This window comes from Ananas comosus, unplaced genomic scaffold, assembly GCF_001540865.1.
Source record: "Ananas comosus cultivar F153 unplaced genomic scaffold, ASM154086v1, whole genome shotgun sequence".
Taxonomy (NCBI): domain Eukaryota; kingdom Viridiplantae; phylum Streptophyta; class Magnoliopsida; order Poales; family Bromeliaceae; genus Ananas; species Ananas comosus.
In genome coordinates this window covers 4,284-22,684 of record NW_017893380.1, presented here as the reverse complement: position 1 = coordinate 22,684, position 18,401 = coordinate 4,284, and the positions used below count along the sequence as shown (strand labels likewise).

At 39.6% G+C, this 18,401-nt stretch overlaps 2 protein-coding genes across 12 annotated transcripts in view; one reads left to right on the top strand and one right to left on the bottom strand.

Moving 5' to 3' along the window:
• LOC109705827 (plant-specific TFIIB-related protein 1-like) overlaps window positions 1–9,043 on the top strand; it is a 58,055-nt gene extending 49,012 nt beyond the window's left edge. The window contains 3 exon segments of the mRNA XM_020226603.1: window positions 7,037–7,195; window positions 7,290–7,399; window positions 7,401–9,043. Coding sequence (XP_020082192.1) covers window positions 7,037–7,195; window positions 7,290–7,399; window positions 7,401–7,533 — 402 coding nt within the window. The 3' untranslated portion in view covers window positions 7,534–9,043.
• Window positions 9,044–11,006: 1,963 nt separating this feature from the next.
• On the bottom strand, window positions 11,007–18,084 carry LOC109705828 (dehydrodolichyl diphosphate synthase complex subunit nus1-like). Of its 11 annotated transcripts, XR_002214917.1 has the most exons (10): window positions 16,833–17,519; window positions 16,351–16,402; window positions 15,702–15,990; window positions 15,023–15,090; window positions 14,695–14,896; window positions 14,479–14,575; window positions 13,292–13,355; window positions 12,252–12,598; window positions 11,476–11,558; window positions 11,007–11,285 (listed from the first exon to the last, which is right to left on the bottom strand). XR_002214917.1 is itself a non-coding variant. In XM_020226605.1 (8 exons), the coding sequence occupies exons 1-8, from the start codon at window positions 16,985–16,987 to the stop codon at window positions 11,278–11,280; spliced, it is 978 nt and encodes a 325-aa protein (XP_020082194.1). In that variant the 5' UTR covers window positions 16,988–17,314; the 3' UTR covers window positions 11,007–11,277. The 11 variants fall into 11 exon arrangements, 4 of the variants coding, with proteins under 4 accessions (XP_020082194.1, XP_020082195.1, XP_020082197.1 ...); XR_002214919.1 differs by lacking the exon at window positions 16,351–16,402 and adding an exon at window positions 17,966–18,084 and having other exon boundaries at window positions 12,252–13,355; window positions 16,833–16,975; XR_002214916.1 differs by having other exon boundaries at window positions 12,252–13,355; window positions 16,833–17,520.
• Window positions 18,085–18,401: the final 317 nt, after the last annotated feature.

Genomic DNA, 18,401 nt, shown 5'->3' with positions numbered 1-18,401 from the left:
AAAAAAAAAAAAAAAAAAAAAGATGAAAAAAAAAGGAACTAAACAACAGATATATGATTATAATAATGCTAAAAACAAAATAACACACGCAAAAAGAACTAAAGTAGAGAACAACATACCTATTCATCTCTAAATAAAGGCATGTATGAAGCTAGCTAGTAATGCACAAACTAACAGTACGTCAAAAACATACCAATTATAAGCACAAGATCATCAAAAAGTAGGCAAGTAGCAATGTAGCATGCATAAAGAGTTAAAACCTAAGTTTCAAGTTTCAACCCAAAAAACATCAAAAAGGCATCATATAGAAACTAAGTATTCAAGGTCAAGGGCTCAAAGCTTGGAGCAATCGAGCCAAAATGGGCCACACTAAAAGTATTAATTAGTCTTCATTTATCAATCATCATGTTCATCACTTGATGAAGAATACTCTTCTCCTTCGTCAGATCATACACCAAACCATTTAAGCATTTTTGTGTGAGCCTATTTCTTTTCTTGCTATGAAGCTGCAAAATAAACAAACAACCTTATTGAAATAAAGAAAATATAAAGTTTTAAGTATTAAATAAATAAGATGATTTGATCTTGCAACTTGTTCAAAAACACTCCAATTTCGCTCACAACCGGAAGCACTACAAGTGAGGCTAAGAACCCTAATTGCAAATTTTTGCAAGTCTGGTGTTGATGATCCAAACAATTTCCACCACTCCCCTGTTCATTCAAATATTCTATTAATAAAAATGTATACAAATGACTGCATTTTTTTTCTTATCCACACACTTGTATACCTGGTGACTTTGTATTCCTTTGTCGAATTGCCATATTAGTTCCAAAAAGCTCATGTGCTTCACGATACACACTTAGTTGATCGCATACTTGTTCTTGAGCGCTTGGAATCAATTTTTGCAAAGCTTTATATAAACCTGCCATAATCTCTTCATCTCTAACGATTTCTGAATTTGAATAAAAGAATTTAGGATTCAAGAAATGGCCAGCAGCATGTAAAGGGCGATGAAGTTGGCATTCCTATCTTTTATCAATAATACTGAATATTTCACTGTATTTCTCCTCTCTCTCTTTAAAGGACTTTGCAATTGCTTCCTTCGCTCTATCCATTGCCTCATAAATGTAACCCATTGCTAGCCTTTTCTCACCATCAACTAGCCAAAGTACACCCACGAGAGGACCGAAAATCTTAAGAATAAAAATAATACTAGTCCAAAATGTAGGCATCATTACAATGCTAGCTGCAACTTTTGCCTGCTTGTTCCTTTGCCCATTTGCTCTTGGTCCAATCATCCGATGTAAACATTTTTCTCAAATTGCTCTTTTTCTTATGTAGCCGTTGAAGGGTAAGAAAAGCTGTTGCGAATCTTGTAATGCCAGGCCTAAGCAACTCTCTTTGGCCTGTGAAACGCTTCATCATGTTGACTAGGCCAGTGCAGGTATAAATATAACTATTCAATGTCGTTACCCTTTTCAATGTTCTATGCACCTCGGGCATTTTTCCAATGTCCTCGAGTATCAAATCAATGCAATGGTGACCTCCCCGATACGCTCTACCATACTATCCAATAACTTAAACATCTCTTCTCTAGTTTTCGTGTAATTGGAGGCATCAATAGATTCAATGAACACAGTGCCCATCGGAGAATTTACAAGAAAGTTTATAAGAGTCATTTCCCTCCCGTCCTTCCATCCATCGCACATTATAGTACATCCAGTCTTTGCCCATTCCTCCATATAGCCTTTCAATAAATTCTTCATTTCTTGAACCTCTTTTTGAAGAAAAGGAACCCGTAATTCATACATAGAAGGTGATTTCATGCCAAATCGTCCAATGGATTCGATCGCCACAGTAAAGCTATCATAAGTAGCAGCGTTGAAAGGTATTCCAGCATCATAAAACCATTTTGCTAGATCTCTGGAAGCTTTTCGTCTTAACTCCTTCCTACAAACTTTGTTGGTATTAGTTTGGTTCATTTTTCCATCCTTTCTATCTTGAACTACCTTCTCTGCATTAGAATTGAAATACAAATCCAATGGTCCCTTTTGTCTTGGTTTTTTTTTTTGCACTTTTACTACTACCAACGCTACAGCCGCTACTTTTGCGTTGCGTTCTTTTTCCTCCAAAGTTCAATTCCTCAACATCATTTTCCTTGTCATCGTCATTGAAGTTATCTACATCTTCAAAGTCAGGTATGAAATTATTTTGCTCCTTCTCCGATATTCTTTTAATCATAAAGTCTTTGATTTCCTCCCTCACATGTGGTGGACATCTAGAGCACGCTTTTGCATTTCGAAAGCCTCCAACAATATGCTGTTTTGCTCGGTAAATTCCTCCTTTTGTTACTTTTTGACAAAAATTACATATAAGATCATTTTTATTTTTTGATCTACTAAATGTACAAACTTCCATGCAGGTCTTTTTTGGATGCTTCCGAATCCATTCAAGAAATTCAACAGCAAGTTGGAACTCAACAAATATGGAAAAAAAATCTAAAAAATAAGCAATGTTTCAGCAAAATTTCTAATTCAGCAAAAATACAATTTTTACTAGTCGTTTTCCAAGTTGAAATAGTGACAAATGGTCCTATATTACTTAAAATTTTTTAATCACTTATTCACTTATCATCATTGAAGTTACTGTTTTTTTTTTAAAAAAAAACTAAGCAAAGAGAGTGTTTTCTGTTAGAAAAAAATAGTGTGTTTTCTGTTAAAAAAAAGGAAAAAAAATAGAGAAAACAAAGTCTTTACTGTTTACGAAAAAAAAAATCTTTACTGTTTACAGAAAAAAGAAAACAAAGAGTGTTTATTGTTCACACAAAAAAGAAAAAAAAAACAGCGAGAGAGAGAGTTGTGTATTTACTGTTTAAAAAAAAAAAACAGAGAGAGTGCTCTCTGTTTAGTGTTTACAAGCAAAAAAAAAAAAAAAAAAAACGTGAGGTAGAGTGAGAGAGGAAGAGAAATTAAAAAATAGTGTGAGAGGGGAAGAGATCACACCTGAGTGGAGTCTCGATGTGAGTTGGCAGCTTGGCGCGATGTGCAATGAACAAGAAAGAAAGAGAGCGAGAAGGAAAGAGAGATTCTTGCTCGAGCCGTCAAGCGAAGCACATCGCGCGGAGGCTGCAGAGCAAAAAAGAGAGAGATACTTGGTCGAGCGGAGGCGCCGCGGAGAGCTAGCGAGAAGGAGAGAGAGAGATAATGGCGGATGGTTGCTTGAGCGACGAGCGGAAACCTCAGGGAGTCCGATCAACTTCAGGGCTTCTCATGTTTTTTTTTTTTTTTTTTTTTTTAACACTTAATGGGTTAGTTGGATGTTGACTCCAAAGTCCAAAGACTCCAAACCCATCAGCCCCTTCTTTTTTTTTTTTTTGCTTCGAGCGCGCCTTGTGCCTCAGTATAGGCGTGGGCCTGGGCGCACGAGGTGCGCACCTGGGTAAGGTCGCCCGCCTAGGGGCTGCCCAGGCGCAAGCGACCTTACCTAGCGCCTAGGCACCTAGGCACGCGCCCGAGGCACGCTTTTTAAATCACTGTGACATACTATAGGGAACCTTGTAATACCTACTGGAATCCAAATAAGAGATGTACGTGGAAGAAATCCCTACATATCCTACTGTGGAGAGAAGCACCCCACTGGTCTAATCAATTGTAATAAAATACACTCTAACACTCTTTCCTATGAATTGTACAGGAAAGGTAAATGGAGGCACTAGGACTTTGAATCTCCTCTTTATTTATCAATTATACAGACATTTAACAAAACTAAATATCCTAAATTGTGCACGATTTGCAACAGAGACATATTTAGGAGCAGGGCACTTAACCAATCGGAGTAACGGTTGGTGGTAGTAGGGATCTTTTGTTGTTCACTTGTTTGTGATAGTTTAGCCCACTCCATTGTCTATATAGCTATATGATTTCTGTTTACTGACACGCCCCGAGCCCGATCCCTTTTGGCCGGTTCGAGAGCGTCAAACAGACACCGAACGGACAGAGCTTCCCCCGTCCGCCCAAGGCTCAACACAAGTATCAATAGAGTACAAATTTGCATAAGCGGAAGCATACACAATGGCTTGCACATGGGCAAGCAATAGCCAAGGTGAAAGAATTAACCATTCAATATACAAGTAATATAACTAAATTTAAATCACATACATGTATCCAACTATAATCAAGTTCTGTCACATCCTTGCTCATTTCTTTTTACATCTCATTTCTCCCAAAATATAACATTTGACATTTAAAGTAAATATCCTTTACATCATTCATTAAAACAAGTTCATAATACTAAAATCATCAAATACAAAAGATGATAGTAAAGGGTATGCAACTACAAAATGAAATCCATCTCGGGCGGTCTCTACTTAGGGCACGATGCCCTTACCGCGATCATCTGCCGGCTCGCTCGGTTCCGGCTCTGTGGAAATAGTGGGGTGAGAACTACAACAAAGTTTCCAGTGGGTTCGGCAACCAACCACGCCGACTATCCCACTAGGTCTAATCAGGCATAATAGAAGAAAGAATAGATAATAACCAACTAACAAATGCAGCTAATATGCCTGAACGATAAATAAAACTATGCTCGATAGAATGCTCATGATGAATGCAAGATTAACCTTTCATTACCCAATCTCATGGCTAGCCCGTAGGTTTCGCCCTCACAAACTCACCAACCCAAATCCCTATTGTCGGGGAGATAACCGCTACAACCCGACGGGACCGCCCTCTGGGGAGATAACCGCTACGACCCAGTGATGACAACTCCGGAGCACATCGCCCGAGGGGGAGCTACCGCCCTCGAGCAAGGACTATTAGGTGAGTACGATCAATCCTTAACTGTAAGGATTCCAAGTTCAATCCATTCCTTGACTTCAAGGAGAATCATGTACATGTGACCCTTAATTCTAAGGTGTTTATGTCATAATGTTATTAACCCAATTTACTTGCATTCTCTAACCTCTACTAGTATCATGTACACTACTTATTCTTGTTCTTTGTCATTGATACCACACTTGTTTTCTAAGTCCTCTAGACTCCTCAATGTCACTTGCTAAATCTATGTCAAGGTGTCACTTTTGTTTACTAACCCTTCTAGGTTCTTGTCACGATCATGCATACATAGGGAATATCATTCGCACGAACTTACAAACATTTAACATGCATTTGAATGCACATCATGCTACAAGAAGCTTACAATTTAACCCTATTATGCATAATGCTCAATTATACTCATATGCTCAAATAAAAATGACACTTAGACATAAAGAGATTTCCGGTATCCTTGGAATGCACCACCCACCTTAATGAAGTAGTGGATGAAGAATACGATGTCTCCCGAAGGTTAGGAACGTCGAACTTTGCGCCCTAAAACCCAAATAGTGCTAAATTAGCCCCTTTATACACGAACTATACTTAAACATTTTTGTATCCTCAAACGGAGTTGTCCCACGCCTTTAGGACACCCCCAATTAGGTTTCTACGGGTTCAATTTGTCCCCGAAAAATTCTAGGGCAAAAGCCCCAAATTTGAACCCTAACCAAGCCTTATATGGTTTGCTCTTGGATTGATCTCATTCCTAAGCTAAAAATGGCTTAGAATCTACCAAGAAGTTCTCTAATACCATCGCAAAGCCTTTCTACTCATCCCTAGGGCATCCACTTGGTGCCCTAGTGATCCACCATGGGAGCACCATGAAGAACTCAAGTTTCCATGTGTTCCAATGCCTTTAGAGGGTTTCTAGGATAATTAGAGGATCAAAATCCCAAAATCCATGGTCTAAAACCAAACCCTAGAGTTCTATGAGCAAAAGAACTCACCCATGCCACGAGCTCACCCAAGTCCACCTTGTTGGAGAGCCACAAGATCCTCTCCAAGCTCTTCTTCTTCTCCTCCTTGCTTCTTCTTCTTCTTTCCCAACCCTAGCCCAAGCTTTTAGAGAGAGAAAGAGAGGAAATGAGAGGGAGAGGAGAGGAGAGGGGTTTTGCTGTGAAAATGGGAGAGGGGTGGGCCAAATATCATGTTGCGACATTTGCATATAGGCTCCTCAACTTTAATCCTGCAGCAGACCTATCCCTGCTGCCAGAGCCCCTGTGTACCGGTACACGGATTTGTGTACCGGTACGGGCCTGCGCAGAAGCCCAAACCCGAGAGCAAGGTCGCTCGGTTTCGCAGGTTGTGTACCGGTACACGGGTCCCGTACCGATACACCTTCGCGCAGACTCAAACCCGAGAGCAACCTGTGCTCGGGTCGCTTGCTGTACCGGTACAGCCATCATGGCGTACCGGTACACAATGCTCCAGATTTCAGGTTTGGCTCCGATTCGACTCTATATCGCGCCGATCGATGCCAAACTCATACTAATACCTCTTTAACTCATTTTTGCCCTTCCAAACATGTTGGAATGCAAAATGGAACTCACCAATACATTTCTCTCGACACTTTAACCAATTTGATTAAAGTTCGATTATCGTTTTCGGGTTTCGATACGTTACATATACGCTATATGATTATGAGTAAACAGAAAAATAAGATTTCAGCATAGGCTCTATGATTATGGCGGCTGTGTTAGCTTAGCAATTATTAAAATACAGCAGCTATTGTTAATGGACATCATCAGCTCATTTTTATGATCTTCATGGTACACTGCTTGGATTTGGCATTGCTTCTTTAATTATTGTAAACATACTGAGCTTGGTGTCTCAAAATATATATTCCTCTTGAAAGCAAAATGGATGAATATTTGAAATCCAAAAATTTTTTTATTAGGGGCTGCTTTTATATGTATTTGGCAGATAGGGGTTCTCTGCATTGAAGCAATACTGTAAAAATTAGTGCACTCAACTAGATGTTTGGAATATTGACTAAGCAATTTGACAGTGAAAAGTCATAAAGAACTTGGGAAAAGATTGTTAAGAACCATAAAATCTAAAAAAAACTCTAGCTAAGAATCACGAAAGATATATGACTATACATAAACAATATATGTTTTTATATAACCATCTAAATTCTCTTTTATATCTTGTGCATTACTAGGAAATCTCTACCGCAAGCAGCCTTCCTCAGAAAGAGATTGGCAAGTACATCAAAATACTCGGAGAAGCTCTAAAACTAAGCCAACCTATCAACAGTAATTCGATGTCAGTTCATATACCCAGGTTCTGCACTCTTCTCCAGCTCAATAAATCTGCTCAAGTGCAATGTCCTGTCTCTGACTATGATGACTTATTTTTCTCTAATCTAATATTTGTGATATTCTTTTGTCAAACAATCTCATGTAAAATCTCAGGAACTCGCTGCTCATATTGGAGAAGTGGTTATCAATAAGTGGTTTTGCACACGTCGGAATCCAATCAGCATATCCGCAGCTGCTATATACCTTGCATGCCAGCTGGAAGACCCAGGCCGAGATATGCAAAGTGACGGGGCTCACGGAGGTCACTCTTCGTAAAGTCTACAAAGAAGTGTTGGAGAATTGGGACGATTTGCTTCCCGCTAACTACACCCCGGCTGAGCCTTCTAAGCTGATATAATCGACTTGTATCATTTGAACTCAAAGCAGGACAAGGATAAGGATAAGCACCCAGAAATAGTGAAACAAAGTAGTACTCGTGATTTTTTGGAGACAGATCATATTTTCAAGGAGAAGGGAGAAAAGACAATCAGTTCTCGGGACGTGAATCAGGAAGCCTTTTGGCAACCGACCGTACCATTTGTAGTGCCTAAACCAAGACTAGATCGAGAAAAGGACCAGATGAGTGATCAAGGAATTAATCTTAATGAGACCAAACCCAAGCTTACAGAATCCAATCAAAGAGTCATTTTAGACATGAAGATTAATACTAGCGAAAATCGATGGATGAGTCAAGCGCCATCGATTTCGATTTCTGCCACCAAAGGGTTGGAAAGGCGGCTGCATCTTTACCCGGCGGACCTTCTTATCCGAGGTTTGCCGAACAACAAACGGGCGGTGATTTTGCTTCGGCCCTTCAAGAGGGGTGGGCAAAAGGAAGGGGGGTTAAGAACCCACGGGCCATCGTAAGAAAGACAAGCAATAGAATTATTCCTATATGGAGTCCGATTTGTATATAGAATATGGAAATATCCTGCTCTGTCGACGCTGTCGTCATAGAATCAATCAGTTGTCTGTAAAAACTAATGATGTTTGTCATCTCGTTATGCAGTGCTGCATGCTATGGCAAAGTTTTTTTTTTTTTTTTTTTTTTTTTTTTTTTATCCATATGCTGACTAGTTTGTACGTATGTGAGCATCTCATATGAAGTTCAGTTGTTCAAGCTAACATGTAGAAAGAAACAATGCCTGTGAGAGGCTGCGAGTGTAATTTTTTTTAGTAGCTAAATGTTTCGCATAATAGATGCGCTTTATTTATGTTCAACTTTGTGGGTCTATATTTTGTCCAGGAGAAATTTGCGGCGTTATTTTGCTCTCTTCCTTGGTGCTCTAAGCCTTCTTGTCTACTGATAGTTATCAAGATAAGTTGTGGTGGCAGCAAATCGCTCTCTCTGAAATCCCATTTCAGATAAACTACACTGTCGGGCTGCGAACTTTTACAAATACTTACCGAAAATGAATAAAATGCTCCTGAAACTTACTATAAATTTATCAAATTGACACTATTTTGTCATCTGACATTTAAGTTTACTGACCAAATTTATATATTCAGTGTGGAAAAGAAAATTTTGCACAAGGGTTTCTTGATCTTCAGAGCTGGTCCCAAATTTCGATAATATTTGAGGAATTTAATTTGAAGTAATTATTTTTCAAAATTGAAAAAACAGATGGTTAGTAATTATGTCAAGAAGCATCGTAATATAAGTAAAAAGACTCGCGAAGCATTACAAAAATATATATAAGATAAGATCGACATTGTTTATAAAGCTGTGGGATTTTCTCGGAATCTTATTGATTACATTGTTTATCAAATCTATACATATAATAAAAGGCGAACCCTAAACCCGCCACGCGTCGTCTCCCCAGCAATTCCCTCCCCTGCTCAGCTCTGCCCGAGGAGAGAGAGAGAGCATACAGAGAGAGGGGGAGAGAGAGAGAACAGAGGAAGAGAGAGAGAGAGCAGAAGAGAGAGAGAAAGGGAGAGAGAGGGGAGGGGCCTACCATGTGCGCCCGCCGAGCACCAGGGGGGCCTCCCCGCGTTTGGCGGAGGCCTTCGGCGGGACCCACAGAGAGCAGAGAGAGAGAGAGAGGGAGAGAGAGGGAGAGAGAGCAGACAGAGAGCGAGAGTGAGAGAGAGAGATAGAGAGAGAGCAGACAGAGAGAGAGGGAGCACCTCCACCTGCCCCCCCTCCCCCCCCTTCTCTCACTCTCTCTGCCCCTCTCTCCCTAGCCGCCCCCTCCACCAAACCCCTGGCTCCCCACACACCACGCAGAGGAATGCAGCGATCCGCGCTCGTCAAAGACGCGGTACGGGTCGCCCCAGGGGGCTCTCCGTCCCGCGCTCCCGGGCGGAGATCGGTCCCCTACCTCCTCCTCTTTAGCCTCTCCTCCCCCCCGCCCCGCTCTCTCCACCCCCACCCCACTTTTCCTCCCTCCGGTCTCTCCCTATATCTCCACCCCCCGCAGCACGGGGCCAGCCGCGGGCGGCGACAGGGGGGAGGCGCGCGGGCGGGCGGCAGCGGGGGTGGCGCGGGCGCAGGCGCCGCGCCGGCGGTCGCAGCGAGGGGGCTCGCTGGCGCGGCCGCGGGCAGCGGGCGGGCTCGTCGGGCGACCAACCGACGGGGAAGGAGGTGGGGTGGGAGAGGAGAGAGGGGACAGAGAGAGAGAGAGAGAGAGGGAGAGAGAGAAAGAGAGAGAGAGAGGAGTTCAGGAGAAGAGAAAGAGAGAGAGAGAGAATTTTACAACTTTAAATTTTAAATTTTATATATAAATTTCAAATTTTAAATTTAAATCTAATTTATATATATTAATTTTATTACATATAAATAAAAGGCGAACCTAAAACCCGCCAGCGTCGTCTCCCAGCAATTCCCTCCCCTCTCAGCTCTGGCCGAGGAGAGAGAGAGAGCATACAGCAGAGAGGGGGAGAGAGAGAGAACAGAGGAAGAGAGAGAGAGAGCAGAAGAAAGAGGAAAGGGAGAGAGAGGGGAGGGGCCTACCATGTGCGCCCAGCCGAGCACAGCGGGGGCTCGCCGCGTTTGGCGGAGGCCTTCGCGGGACCACAGAGAGCAGAGAGAGAAAGAGAGGGAGAGAGAGGAGAGAGAGCAGACAGAGAGCGAAGTGAAGAGAGAGAGATAGAGAGAGAGAGCAGACAGAGAGAGAGGAGCACCTCCACGCTGCCCCCTCCCCCCCCTTCTCTCACTCTCTCTGCCCCTCTCTCCCTAGCCCGCACCCCCCTCTCTCCCTAGCCGCCCCACGCCCCCAAACCCCCCTGGCTCCCGCACCCCAACGCACCGCGACCCGCGCCCACCGGGTGCGGGTCCGCCAGGGGGGCTCTCGCCCGCGCGGCGGGTTCGGGTCCCCCTCCACTCCTCTTTACCTCTCCTCCCCCCGCCCCGCTCTCTCCACCCCCCCACCACACTTTTCCTCCCTCCGGCTCTCTCCTCTCTCCTCCACCCCCGCCCCGCAGCACGCGCCGGCCGCGGCGGTGACAGCGGGGGAGGCGCGCGGGCGCGCGCGGGCGCAGCGGGGTGCGCGCGGGCGCAGGCGCCCGGCGCCGGCGGTCGCAGCGGAGGGGCTCGCGGGCGCGGCGCGGCAGCAGGGCGGGCTCGCCGGGCGACCACCGACGGGGAAGGAGGTGGGAGTAGAGGAGGAGGGGAAAGAGAGAGAGAGAGAGAGAGAAGGAGAGAAAGAGAAGAGAGAGAGAGAGGAGTCAGGAAAAGAGAAAAGAGAGAGAGAGAATTTTACAACTTTAAATTTTAAATTTTATATATAAATTTTAAATTTTAAATTTTAAATCTAATTTATATATATCTAATTTTATTTATAAATATATATTTATTTACTATATATAATTTTTATATTTAATTTAAAATTAAAAAAATTTGTTCACAATATTTTAAAATTTACGCAAATTTCCCGCCGCGAAGCGCGGGCCTTCACTAGTATCTTATGATTCTGTGAAGCTATTATAAATTATAATATGACATAAGAAAAGGGGGAAAAAAACTATCAGAAGCAGTATTCATCTGCCATTCCTGTAAAAAATCAACCAGTTGAATAGTAATTCGGCCTCTTGAAATTTAGAGAAATTCCGAATAATAAAACTGAAGCCCCTCTTCATCATTATCATATCAGCATTTCAGCTAAGAACCTGAAAAGGAGATCGGAAAGGGATTATTCATTAAAACTCGAAAGTGCCAGTAGTCAGCATGAAACTTGGTGCCTCCGCAGGCGGAATAATGAAGCAATTAAAGAAGAAGAGATAATATTAAACAATAAGCATTAGGCTTCCTCTTGTATAAGGGTACGGAACGTACAAATAAAGTAACAAATGGTTTTACCATAGTTTTGGTACTTCTTTGAAAAATCATACAGGGCCTTCACAATGGCGCTATATTTCATGGATTTCAGCGGCCCCATATGCCTGAATAAAAAACACAACCATTAGCAATTAACTAATTAAGTCTAGGATTGATTATAAAAGAAAAGAATATGATAGACACAGAGAAAAAAAAGAAGAAAGGTGAAGTACTACATTAGATATGTACAGTATATGCAATTGCTGCATTCATATCTATCGCAGATTACAAATGTAAATTCTAATTTCTCTAGGCTACTCTAGGACTTCTTAGTTTTCACTACCATTCTCAGTAGGAAGAACATAACCTTTTTTTTATTCAAACAGCAAGAGATACTTGAGAAATCTGATTACATAATTAAGTCCTAGATCAGCTAGTTTACTCTCAAAATAAACAGAAGGGCAAAAGGAATCAGATAAATGTATTACCTCACCGAACAAAAACATTTTGGCTAATTTAGTTCGGCTCAGTTGGCAAAATTAACAGAAACTTGGTTTTTAGTTCTCGGTTTGCAAAGTGGTTCCTTAAAGTAAGAACGGAGAAAACAAATTGATTTATGTTATTTGATTATAGGATGCATCTGATAAAGTAGTTTTAAAACTAAAGTGGTTCAACTTTTGTGGCATGTGTACCGAAACACAGAGGAATCAGGGAATTCTGAAAAAGCACGAATGACAGAAAATTCGATTGAATGCATGAAATGGGAAAATTTCTTGATTGACTAAACAGTTAGCAAATGTTTCCAGAAATAAGCTTACAGAAGTATTTGTGTTGATCTCTTTAAACCTCTGGAAACTGCGACAGTTAGTGACGGTCAGATTCCTAGACGATGCACAATATGTTACTGATGACGAATACATAGATTTATGCACATTTCACTCTTCATAATTAAATGTTTTGTTTTTGAAATAGTAAAATTCTTCACTTGTAATCTACCACTCGTAGCTCTATCAACTTGAAGAAAAAGAAACCCTGATTTTAACCGGCATCCTTTCCAAAACAGTCCAATTTAAAACTATACAAAAAAAGAACACTTCCATAGCTAAGCTAGCACATTCTTTTATTTGTAAAAATATATTTCATGGATTTCAGCGGCCCCATATGCCTGAATAAAAAACACAACCATTAGCAATTAACTAATTAAGTCTAGGATTGATTATAAAAGAAAAGAATATGATAGACACAGAGAAAAAAAAGAAGAAAGGTGAAGTACTACATTAGATATGTACAGTATATGCAATTGCTGCATTCATATCTATCGCAGATTACAAATGTAAATTCTAATTTCTCTAGGCTACTCTAGGACTTCTTAGTTTTCACTACCATTCTCAGTAGGAAGAACATAACCTTTTTTTTATTCAAACAGCAAGAGATACTTGAGAAATCTGATTACATAATTAAGTCCTAGATCAGCTAGTTTACTCTCAAAATAAACAGAAGGGCAAAAGGAATCAGATAAATGTATTACCTCACCGAACAAAAACATTTTGGCTAATTTAGTTCGGCTCAGTTGGCAAAATTAACAGAAACTTGGTTTTTAGTTCTCGGTTTGCAAAGTGGTTCCTTAAAGTAAGAACGGAGAAAACAAATTGATTTATGTTATTTGATTATAGGATGCATCTGATAAAGTAGTTTTAAAACTAAAGTGGTTCAACTTTTGTGGCATGTGTACCGAAACACAGAGGAATCAGGGAATTCTGAAAAAGCACGAATGACAGAAAATTCGATTGAATGCATGAAATGGGAAAATTTCTTGATTGACTAAACAGTTAGCAAATGTTTCCAAAAATAAGCTTACAGAAGTATTTGTGTTGATCTCTTTAAACCTCTGGAAACTGCGACAGTTAGTGACGGTCAGATTCCTAGACGATGCACAATATGTTACTGATGACGAATACATAGATTTATGCACATTTCACTCTTCATAATTAAATGTTTTGTTTTTGAAATAGTAAAATTCTTCACTTGTAATCTACCACTCGTAGCTCTATCAACTTGAAGAAAAAGAAACCCTGATTTTAACCGGCATCCTTTCCAAAACAGTCCAATTTAAAACTATACAAAAAAAGAACACTTCCATAGCTAAGCTAGCACATTCTTTTATTTGTAAAAATATATTTCATGGATTTCAGCGGCCCCATATGCCTGAATAAAAAACACAACCATTAGCAATTAACTAATTAAGTCTAGGATTGATTATAAAAGAAAAGAATATGATAGACACACAGAAAAAAAAGAAGAAAGGTGAAAAGGAGAATAAAATATAAACTTGGGATGCTAAGAACATGCTAGCATATTTATTTGTAAAGCACAACTAGCATCCCAAGTTTCTATGAACACTTCCATAGCTAAGAACACTTCAATAAACTTGGGATGCTAGCATATTTATTTGTAAAGCACAACTAGGATCCCAAGTTTCTATGACAAAAAAACAAATTCTCACTAGATTCGATGGCAAGCTCTGAGCCACAACCATGAACTGCACTACTAAGTTGTGAGTAGCATGGTTCCCCTATTTTCCCCACATACAGTTTGATTGCTGTATTTCTAAGTTGTATCAGGCTTCTGATGTTACATTTAATCAACAAATTTCTTTCATTTTCAAGCTAGTGAATCTTCAAGGGTAAAAGAATAAAATATATATTAAAGAAAATAGACAATCAGTAATATGGTACTAAATTGCACATCGAGACATAAAAGAAAGATACACTATGCTAAAGTAGATCTAGCTGTCCCAAATAAGTACCACAATATTCCACTTAGACGTGTCCAACCAAAGAAGTCTATGTAATGAGTGTCTTAAATAAGAGAGAGGACTTCTTAAATAAGTAAAAGGACAAATAAGAACCTTTGAAAATGTAAAAATCGTAGGGAAAAAAGTTAATAGGAAAAATATAGGAAAATCAATGACGGCCACTATTCTAGATATATTTTTGGGAACTAGATAAATGTACAGAAATAACTCAATAACCATAACAAACTTACATAATCTCTGTATACCGCAGTCTCCATGGAGGAAACCCTAAATGACATCTGGCAAGTCCATAGACAAGGAGGAGGTCAGGCTCTGGGCCATAATAACCTAAATTCAAGGAATTTTCAGCGATATTAACATCCTAGCTCCGATGTTAAAGTGCACAAAGGTTAAGAGAATAGGTTTAAAGTGAAAATAGAGTACACGAATGAAAACAATTAACACACCTACAGCTTTTAAAGCCTTAGTCATGTTGGCTTCTGTGAATAAAGTCTCGGTTCTGCCACAGCCGTCAGAATCATTTTTTAAGTGATCTGAGCATAGGAAGCTAGCTGCCTTGGCAATCCCTTCTTTACCATCAGTAAAAGAAAGTAACTCTATCGACATTTCCTCATAATTACGAGAAGTTACACAGTTTACATCACCATCCTACATGTCAAAAACATATATGATTAATCATGAAAGCGAACAGGAAAATTTAAAATTTGAAAGTTGAGAAACATGTTTAATCACGCCATGGATAAAGGAATCAGCAATCTAGGTCATCCAACTTACAAGACATGTTCCCGCACTTCGATCTCTCAATCTCGTCTGACCAAAATCAATCGACTTCTTCAGCACACCTACACAGGAAAACAATATTACTTAACTTCTTAAAGGGTCTGTTGTTACGATATATTTTATCTATATTAGGATATTGTGTATTATTGCCTTCTATAGAGTAGGATTATATAGTATGTAATCCTTTCATCTATCACAGTAAGTTTTCCTCCTCTACAGAAGCAAATAATTAGAAAAGGAATATAATAAAATTTTCAAGATTTTAGCCCATTTGGCCTCGCTACAGTTTCTGCGAAAGTGATCCTTGAGCAAAGCTGCTTGAAAAAGCACAGTGAGCTTTTCCATTAAATTTTTATGAACAGCTTCATGTTGTAGAAGAATTAGAATCTTCATGTTGGAGCTTCTATTTTTCGCGTCAAAAAGTTTATTGCAGCACCCCAAACACAGCAAGAGCTCCAGACTTTTTTAGTTTGCCAAAGGCTTGGCATCTAAAAGATTCTACTTTCTTAGTTAGAGAAGTCAGTTTAGAAGCCAAGACAAATAGGCATTCATGTGAAATTCACGATAGAGTCATTCTTTATTTTTCATCTACGCTTAACAAGTTTCATAGTATGAACATACAACTAGCCTCAATAACACGCATGTTTAGAAAGGAATGGACAATTATTGTCACCTTCTGCATCATAAAGGGCGACATGCTTCACACCAATAGCCGACAACCACGACAGAAGTTGCTTGATCTTCGCGGTATGCTTAGCTTCTTGACTGTCCACTACGACAGCCAAGTACCGAAGACGGCTCAGAGAGAAATTTCGATACTTTGCAAACAACCCACTTGAAATGATGTAGCACCGCAACTGTTGAATCACATATGACCAAATATGCACCAAGCTCACCACTATATGGAGTAAATACCAAAACAAACCCAAGATAAACTTCAAAATCATGGAAGATTGAATCCTCTGCATAATACCACCAAATTAAGATGCAGCACAAATACAAAATAATCAAAATAATAATAATAAAAAGAACATCGATACTGCTAATGCATTCCCTGCTTATCTAAAAGCCCAAATTAAGCATCAATCAGGGTTTCAATTGCACAGTAATCACTCAGCACAAGACACTCCATTAGTAATTAGGCTATAACCCCTAAAAATATTGTTCATAACCAAATCATTCAGAGTCTTCAACAATGGCCCCAAATCATCTAAAATTCCAACAGCAACAACACAAAAAACAAATCTTGGCACCAATTTGAGGCATAAACTTAGTTTTAAACAGACACAAACATTAACCAATGCAACAAAAGAGCAAAATACATGAAAAGGCGAACCGAAGGTTCTCGCAAATTCATTAGCTAGATGCCTGTACCTGCACATCGAAAACAAAACCAATCATTGAATCAAACTAAATCAAAATCTTTTTTTCCCCTTAATTTCTTTTCCTTTTTGCTAGCTATAAGATTATTTTGGGTTTCTTCACATCTAATACTAGCAAAGATTCAAGTCTAATACTAGCAAAGATTCAAGTCAATGGGTACTTCAAACAACAACAACAACAACAAGGGAGAGAGCGAGAGAGAGAGAGAGATCATCTAACATTTGGATCAAGTGGGTTTCCATGAGGCCACAAGTCAATGCTAGTTCTACTTCAAGGCTCTCCTCTCCAAACATGCACCAAAAAAGTCAAAAAAAAAAAAGGGCAAAAATAGCACAGAGGGGGATTTGGGAATTGAGGAGGAGGAGGAGGAGGAGGAGGAGGGAGAAACGAGATAGGGATTGTGGGGAAAAGGAGAATATACCATGGTTTGTTGAGGGTTTGAAGAGGGAGCAAGGAGAGTATGAGAGGAGAGAGGGGGAGGAGACATTCTCTTCTCAAACTCTTCTTCTTCTTCTTCTTCCTTTTTAATTCAATAGTGTTGTCTAGGTTAGCGTATGTCACACTCTGTTCCATCATAATTTTCTCGTTTACTACGTGAAAATTAAATAGGATAGCAAAACATTATAATTTACAAACTACGGCAGCAAAGTAGGGAAACATAGCATTTTACTAGCAAATATTTAAATAGTAAAGTGAAACTTTTCAAATAACAGAGCCACATGAGCAGTAATTGAAGTTTACCATAGAATTTTTATATAAGAGAGTGGATAGTGAATTGCTTAAGCAACAAAAAGAAAAAAGTCCTATTTCTTTCTTCTTCTTTTTTTGTTCACTTTGAAAATTTGTGTAAAAATTTTCAAAGTGAAAAAAAATTACTTCCTAATTTTTATTTTTATATTAAACAAACACTAAATACAAGAATTGTAAGAAATCCACTATCCTTTTTTACACAATTTCATATAAAAACTCCATTTAAATTTTTTTAAAAAAGTAACAACAATACTAAACCATGCCTAAATAAATCTTTTTTTTTGTTCTTTAATTTTTTTAAGAAAATTAACATTCCTACCGCATTATAAAACAACTAACAATAACACAAAAAAAAAAAAAAAAAANTAGTTAATTCGGATTCGACAAAAATTCGGTACGGGTATAATTCAAATAAAATTCGTCTTCTAATTTTTAAATTCGTTGAAAAATACGACCAAAAAATGGATTCACCAATTATTTGGATACGTGATTTATACGGATATTATACGTTCAGCAATTAAAAATTCGGGATCAAAAATTCGGCTAGTAAATTAAGTGTTTTTTGTCTCTCAAGATTTATGCTATTAGCATAAATACTTATAATTCTTAAAAATATAAGAATAAAGAGCTATAAAATTAAGCTAATTAAGTAAAAAAAAAATTATCAAACTATATTATGCCCCAAAATAAATAAATAATTGAGCAAGCAAAAAAGAGATTAAGATAGGACGTCCATATTAAAAGAAAGAGAGAAACTAATGTATAAAAATTCATATGATTTGTATATGGTTTGTAAAAAAGCACCCGATTACTAATCCATCGTTGGAGAGCCGAAGAGGCGACAGAGGAGGGTTCTGATTTCTGAAGAGTGAAGAACCCGATCTTCTTCGAGCGGGGACTTCCGATGGCGTTCGGCGAGCGGCGAGCGGCGAGCGGCCGGAAGGAGGGGAGGGGAGGGGAAGGGACGGGGGCTGGGGTCGGTAGCAGAGAGGGCAGCAGCCCGCAGCAGGGGTGAGAAGAAGTATTGTGACCAGGAAATTACTCACTCGGCTGCGCAGGGCAGACAATTCTGTCGGTCCGGCATAAAATTAGGGTGTCGTCTGGCAGCAGTCGGCAGATCAAAGCGAAAAGATGGAGGCCGGCGTGTCTACGGTTGCTTTCGGCGACTGTCTGGGTTTAGGATTTTTATCGGGTTTTAGAATCGGCTAAATTACCAAAAAAAAAAAAAATTATTAATTTT